The 7,574-nt window shown below is 44.2% G+C and overlaps 1 protein-coding gene across 1 annotated transcript in view; it reads left to right on the top strand.

Annotated features, from left to right (window-relative positions):
• The first annotated feature begins 2,890 nt into the window (after positions 1 to 2,890).
• The window catches only part of TMEM218 (transmembrane protein 218), a 6,190-nt gene continuing 1,506 nt past the window's right edge, over positions 2,891 to 7,574 (top strand). Inside the window, exons 1-2 of the mRNA XM_012658155.1 lie at positions 2,891 to 3,126; positions 4,273 to 4,375. Of these exons, the coding sequence (XP_012513609.1) occupies positions 3,017 to 3,126; positions 4,273 to 4,375 (213 nt within the window). The 5' untranslated portion in view covers positions 2,891 to 3,016. The remainder of the gene's footprint in view (positions 3,127 to 4,272; positions 4,376 to 7,574) is intronic.

The raw sequence follows: 7,574 nt of genomic DNA, 5'->3' as shown, positions 1-7,574 counted from the left end.
TTGCTGAAGTACATCTCTGAGTAGCTCTTTCCTGAGGATCTGTGAGAGGTAAACTCCATTTCACTTTTTGTATGTCTAAAAACATCTTTATTTTGTACTCTTTTTTTTTTTTTTAAGAGATAGGGTCTCACTCTGTCACCCAGTCCGGACTGCAGTGGAGCTATTGTAGTTCACTGTAGCCTCCAACTCCTAGGCTCAAGCAATCCTCCTGCCTCAGCTTCCCGAGTAGCTGGGACTACAGCTGCACGCCACCACGCCTAGCTAATTTTAAAAAATTTTTTGTAGAGATGGGGTCTCACTATGTTGCTCAGGCTGGTCTTGAACTCCTAACCTCAAGCAATCCTCCCACCTTGGCCTCTGAAAGTGCTAGGATTACAGGCATGAGCCACTGCATCCAGCATACACTCACTCTTGAGGGAGTCTTGCATGCCAGCCTGTGGTGGCATCCCCATAGAGAGGTTTTAGTTTTGTCTCTGTTGGAATCCTATGGGTTTCTCACTTTTGGTCTAGTTTTCATGTCAATCTTTCTACTTGGGATTCCCATACCACACTTGTGGTACAACTTGAATCCCACACTTGCATGTGACGTAGAGTTGGGATTCAGATTTCTCTTGAGTTATGCTTTTTTCACCTGTAGCCTGGGGCACTTGGCCAGCTTTCTTTCAACTTAATCAGCAGCAAATCTTTTAGATCCTATTTCAAAAACAGGTCAGCCCTTTGAGGGCCCAGCTTTATGCATTGTTCTCAGTTCTAGGAGTGGAACACTCTGAAGGTCTGTATCTGGGGCCAATACTCCTATAGACCTTTGGGCTTAGCTCAGCATATGGACCAGAAGTTATAGTCATCTTTCTAAAACTTGATAGGATCCTATTACTCTCTCACTTAGTTTGTGTGGACTTTTTAGCACTGCTTCATTTATTCATCCAACAGATGTTTGTTGTGCGTAATCTCTGTGCTAAGAACTAGGGTTACTGTGGTGAGAAAGATATAAAGTCTTTGCCCTCATAGAGTTTACTATTCTAATCGGAGAAACAGAAAATAAACTTATAAACAAATAAATAAAATGCTAACTACAATGTGTGAAAAATACTCTGAAGGAAATAAAGTGATGGAGAGTAACTGTTTTGGGGGTTACCTTCGGTAGGGCAGTCAGGGAAGGTGTCATTTAAGCCGAAATCTCATCAAGGGATGAGAACAGCCAGCCCTGCAGATAGTAGGCGGCTTGCTTGGGGTTGGAGGTTAGTTCCAGGCAGTGGAAACAGAAAGTACAAAGACCCAGAAACAGGTAAGCACTTGACATGGTAGAGTTACCAAGGTGACGCCCGTGCAGCTCTAATGAGGGAGGCCTGCTCCCCGGTCAGGTCAGAGAGGCAGGCGGGCACCCGGTCTTATCTGCTGCCTCCCCTCTACTCTGTCATCTTGCCACACTGATTCTTTCCTAATGCGCCTGTGCAAAGCACCTCCTTCGTGAAGCCCTTCTCACTAGCGCAGTTCCCTCTGCACTTTGCTTCTACTCCTAATCAGAATGGAATACGGATAATTGTTTACATGACAGTGTTCTCCAACAGACCTTAAGCTCTGTCGGGAGATATGTCTTATTTACCTTCATCATCCCAGCTTGTAGCACAGTGCTTTTGCTTTCCATGGCAGGCACATCATAAATGTTGATTGAGTAAGTGTAATTTCCTTTTTAGCTGTTCATGCTTAGAGTCTCCTTTGTAATAACTTTATAACAGACCTTCTCATAATATTTTCATGGTATTTAAACCATCAGAGTAAAGAACACCAGCATCCCAGGGAGGAATCTATCTGCTTAAGACATCTCTGATACGTAAAGAGAAAAGCAGGGGAGGTACCACACTGTAGTCTGGTGTTTACCCCGTAGTGGTTGAATGGTGCCCCTCCCCAAAGATGTGTCTACATCCTAACCCCTGGGATATGTGAACTTTACCTTGTTTGGCAAAAGGGTCTTTGCAGATGTAATTAAGGATCTCAAGATAAGATCATTCTAGATTATTTGGATGGACTCTAAATCCACTGACAAGTACCCTTGTAGGAGACAGAGAAGAAGACAGAGACACAGGAGAATGCCAGGGGAAGGTGGAGGCAGAGATTGGAATTGTATGTCACAAGCCAAGGAACACCTGGAGCCACTAGAAGCTGGAAGACTTAAGGAAGGATCCTCTTAGAGGGGGAGTGGCCCTGAAGACACCTTGATTTTAGACTTCTGGCCTCTCCAACTGTGAGAGAATAAATTTCTGTTGTTATGAGCTACGAATTAGGCAACTAATACATACCCCATGCAGTTACACCTCACTCACCCATTCTGTAGCATGAATATAATAATACTTCCCTCAGAAGCTTATTGCCATGATTAAATGAGATATGTTTGTAAAGTACTTAGCACATAGTGAATGTTCAAAAATAGTGATGGCTGTTCTTGTTCTTTAAGGACTGGGAGTTTTCTTTCTCCTATGAGTAAGAGTTCGACAAGAGAGTGGGAACTTTCTGTCTTGTGATCGATTGCCTGGTGAGTCAAAGCTCCTACCGTGGATTTAACCTGAGAGCTGCTCATTTGGCCCTGGAGCTCCGAGGCCGTGGAGTCCTCTAGCAGTCCTTAGTTAGGGCTTGGTGTCGAGGGAGAGCTCAGCTTTCTACCACGGGCTGGGGGAAGAAGTCAAGCTAGAACTCAGGTACTAAATTTGAAATGACACACTCAGAGCAGAAAGCAACCTCTTAGTCCCTGTCAAAAAGAGAGGCTTTGGGTTCTAAATTTCTAGTTCCCATTAAGAGACTCTGGGACTGGACATTTCTGGAAATTAATGGCCTGTACTGAGTAATCCTCCTAACACACCGATCATCAAAAAATTCCCTGTAATGAGTGCTGGCTTTCTGTATTTGTCTGAACGCCTTCATACAACCTGGGAGCGTGCACAGGAAGGCAGCGGCGGGAGCACGGGGGACGCTTGACCGTGCAGCTCACGGGGCGGCAGGACTGCTGCTGCCTCCGCCCAGGATGGCTGGCACTGTGCTCGGAGTGGGTGCAGGCGTGTTCATCCTAGCCCTGCTCTGGGTGTCGGTGCTGCTGCTGTGTGTGCTGTTATCCAGAGCCTCCAGGATGGCTAGGTAAGGCCTGCTTCCAGCTGGGAGTCCTAGGTAAAAGCAATTAGAGCTAAAATCGCTGATGCTCATTAAACATTTAGAATTCAGGAGATCATTTTTGTAATTACTGGCAGTTTGAATGAGTTGCATTTTAACCTCTTATCTCTGAAGCAGAGGTGGGAGGAGAGGGAAGTGGTATTTTTCAGTTCTCACTGTGGAGAGATGGGGGGACATAAGAGATGACAAGAAAATCTGCTTTTGCTGCCTATTGAATTTCTTGGGGTTGTACGTGTATGTGTTTCTTTTTTTTTTTTGAGACAGAGTCTCACTTTGTTGCCCGGGCTAGAGTGCCGTGGCGTCAGCCTAGTTCACAGCAACCTCAGACTCCTGGGCTCAAGCGATCCTTCTGCCTCAGCCTCCCGAGTAGCTGGGACTACAGGCATGCGCCACCATGCCCGGCTAATTTTTTCTATATATTTTTAGTTGTCTGGCTAATTTCTTTCTATTTTTAGTAGAGACGGGGTCTCTTGCTCAGGCTGGTCTCGAACTCCTGACCTTGAGCGATCCACCCGCCTCGGCCTCCCAGAGTGCTAGGATTTACAGGTGTGAGCCACCGCACCCAGCCTGTGTTTCTTAATTGTTCAGATTTATGGTAGATGCTGGGTCTAGTCCCTGAGGCTTTAGACCTGGGCCCAGGGAAACTAAAGAAGCATTTGTTGAGTCGGACCGGCTCTCTACGTCAGGCGTTGACTTCAGAACAGGGTTAGGCCACAAACTGACCCTGAAAACTCTGCAGAGTTGCACTCTGGTGAGAGAGTATCAGTCCAAAGCAGAGAGTTACAGAATTTCCTAAAGTATTCTGGTCTAAGAACAACAGAAACAGGGGTTTAGGGAGGAGCTGCTTTGGTTTTTCTTGGTTATGACTTTGTACACATGGAAAAATAAAAACTACAAATTCCCATTCTTAGGAATTTGGAATTACCAGGAGTAAATGGAAATGCACCCAGCTTGTCCCTGCCAAGGAAGAAGGGCTGTGGACAGCAGTACTCTGGACATTGTTAAGGGGCTGAAACATAGAATATTCGTCTCAAGGAAGAGCCAGTTCAGGCCTAACTGATTAGAGAAGAAACTGCAAACAGTGCTTTTAATACTCTGTCTTTTTGACCCCAGGTTCTCTCTCATTTTTGTACTCCTCGGTGCTCTGATCATCACATCAGTTCTGTTGCTTTTCCCCCGAGCTAGTGAATTCCCAGCCCCGGAGGTCGAAGTTAAGGTAAAGCTGTTGGTTTCATTTTGCCTCCTGAGTCGGAACTCTTGTTTCTCTTGGTCTACACCTCTGTCCTGCCCTCATTCCCTGTCATCAGGTTGCCTGAGATGTGTTAAAAGAATTGTCAAGTTCAAACAACTGTGGGGAAAGCTCAGAGGGAGTTCTAAATTCCCTGCCCTTCACTCAGGAAAAGAATCTTACCCTGAATTCCACCTGCACCCCCACCAGGCAGTTATTTGCTTGATTCTGTCTCATCTCCAGTTTGCATCAAGCTGAACGACAATGTGTTGAAAAGCCACCCCACACCACGGGGACAGAAAAAGAGAAAATGAGATAGGAATAGGAATAGGCCTACTCCTAAGATGGAAGTGTTCCCATTCCTGGTAGCCTTGGCTCAGAACCTCAGATCCTGGGCCAAAATTGATGCAGTGCCCTCAGGGTGCTGAATGACATGCTTTGCCAACTCCATGTGGCGCACTTTTTAGTTTTGTGATGTGGAGAGAATAATTTCCAAAGAGAAGAACGGTGGGGAAAGAAAGAGGACATTTCTATGGAAAGCCAAAGTTGGTAGATCTAGATGAATTCAATCCTAACAGTCTTCCAGGAACTCCTTTGGTGCTCATTCCTGGGGCCATGCCTGCCAGCACTCCCCTCTCTTTAGGTGGATTTTTATCATCTCTCTCATAGTCCTGATTTGGGGCTCTGGCTTCACCCTACATGGCTGATCTCAGAGTCGTAGGATCTCGACAGTGGTATTGACCTCTTCTTCTGTCCCATTACTCCTTCTCCCAGCTTTTTTTCTTTATTGTCAATATTTTAAGTATTAATAGTAGTCATAATAGCTAACATTTTTTAAGGGATTGCTGCATGCCAGGTCCTGTACTAAGCACATTGCTTACATTATCTCATTTAAACCTCAGGACAACCCTATGTAGTATGAAGTAGGTACGATTTTTATCCCCATTTTATCGGTAAGAACACCAAGGCTATAAGAGGTTAAGGCAACTTGCCCAAGGTTATACATACGTTGCAAGAGGCATAGCAGGGATTCAAGCTGAGGTCTGTCTTCAAAATCTTCATAGCTGGGGACATAACAGAATATCAGAGGCCATTCCAGAGAGCTCATGGGTTACCATCTTGACACTAGACAACAAAAGTACATAAAATTATATAAATTTTGAACTAAAATTGACATATAACTCTATCTAGGACTAACCAGGGCAAAAGGAAGGAAAATAGTTTTGAAAACTCCAAGGGAAATAATACTTATCACACACATTTAAGGAATTACTTCCATAGATTCCAGGTTTTTTGTCAGCATTTGGAAACCACTCTGAAGGTCTAAGTACCACGTGTCTGATCCAGGGGTAAATTCCTGCCTCAGTTTCCTTGCCTTTTAAGGGGGGATTGTGCTGTAGGCTGCTGTATTTCTGGATGCCACAGATGTGAGTATTGGAAGCAGGGCACAGAGCAAACACAGTTTTTAATCAATCCCTCAGTTCTGTTTCATACGAGTTCCAGACCCAGGAGAGAAGAATGGGGCTTGAGAGAAACGTGTTCGTCGGCATGGCCAGCAGAATTGGAGTTCTCATTTTCAGGTTTTGAGAGCTGGCCCCTGCAGCAGCCTGTCTCAGTCCTGTATCAATAATACATGGCCTGGGCCTTCTGCACCCAAGGCCCGCTAATTGGCTAATTAAAAAGTGAAGCGTGTTGAACGAGCAAACATGTAGCCCGCAAGAGACATGTTCTGTACAGGAGCCAAGGTCAAAGTTATGTTAAAGCTGTTTTATCAAGCTGACCTTTGTTGTAAGTTGACTGTTGGGGTAATCTCTGGAGCAGCTAAGGTGTCTGCAGCCTTTTTCTTCTTGGTGTCTTTGGATCTCAGTGATCATACCAGTACTGGGACTTGATAGGTGCTGTGTGTTTAACTGCTGTATTAGTTTTCTATTGCTGCTGTAACAAATTACTGCAAACGTAGTAGCTCACAACACACATATGTCATCTTAAAGTTCTGTAGATTAGACGTCCAAAATCAGTCTCACGGGGCTAAAATTGAAGGGGTTGTCAGAGCTGCATTCTTCTGGAGGTTTTAGGGGAGAATTCATTTCCTTACCTTTTCCAGCTTCTAGAGGCTGCCTGTATTCCTTGGCTCACGGCCGCCTTCCTCCGTCTTCAAAGCCAGCGATGTAACAACTCACTGAGGCTGCTCTCATCCTTTTTTCCGAGCCCCAAAATGGAGGCTTAAAGATGTTAATTGACTCCATCTCTTTCTCTGACCCTCTCTTCTGCCTCCCTATTCAACTTTTAGAGACCTTTGTGATTACATTGGATCTATCTGGATTAGATAATCCAGCCTAATCTCTATTTTAAGGTCAGATGATTAACAACCTTAAGTCCATCTGCAACCTTAATTCCCCTTTACCATATAATCAACATATTCACAATTTCTGGGTAGGATGTGGACATCTTTGGGCCATTATTCTGTCTACCACAATCACCTTTCAGGTATTTTGGATTCTCTTATAAGTACTGGGTTTTCAAAGCTTCTGTGAAGTCAGTCAGTCACCTGATTTGTGTTGCTTCTCCATTAGGTCTGTCAATTAAATTGCTTTTTCCTGCCCACATTTAAGCACCACTATTTGAATCTGGGGAGAGTGGAGCTCTGGAAATGGACAGTAGACAAGTGGATAGAGCCAACATCGGTTATAGGCTTTTGTTGGCAAAGGCCAACAGCTTTGGGGCCTCAAGTATAAGGCCAGGCAGCCAGCTGTATGATTTGGGGCAAGTTACCTATCCTCTTAGTGTTTTAGTATCTCAGGTAAATGACTATTTTCCTATCCCTTGGAAAGTTAGGATTCAAAATTCTTCTGATGAAAGCTTTAAAGAGCTACCTTTTCATTTTGAAAATGAACTCTCCTAAATTGACAGTGGGTTGATGATTTGGGGGGTTGGGTCTGAGGTACATGAGGGTTTATTATACTATTATATTTGTATGTTTAAAATTATTCATAACTAAAAGTGTTTAACAACAACAAAAATGAGCCTTTCTTGAACCAAGAAAAAGCTTCTCATTAACTCTTTCAAATAACAGATTTCAAAACATAAAAGAATTCATTCAGGGACTTCAAGGGTTTATGAACCTCCTAAATTGAGCCATTTGTTCCCTGTACCTCATTAATCCTTTCTTTACCTTATGTTTCCTGCT

This window comes from Propithecus coquereli, unplaced genomic scaffold, assembly GCF_000956105.1.
Source record: "Propithecus coquereli isolate 6110/MARCELLA unplaced genomic scaffold, Pcoq_1.0 Scaffold575, whole genome shotgun sequence".
Classification (NCBI taxonomy): Eukaryota; Metazoa; Chordata; class Mammalia; order Primates; family Indriidae; genus Propithecus; species Propithecus coquereli.
The sequence above is the reverse complement of the archived record's forward strand: the minus strand, read 5'-3'. Positions and strand labels throughout refer to the sequence as shown.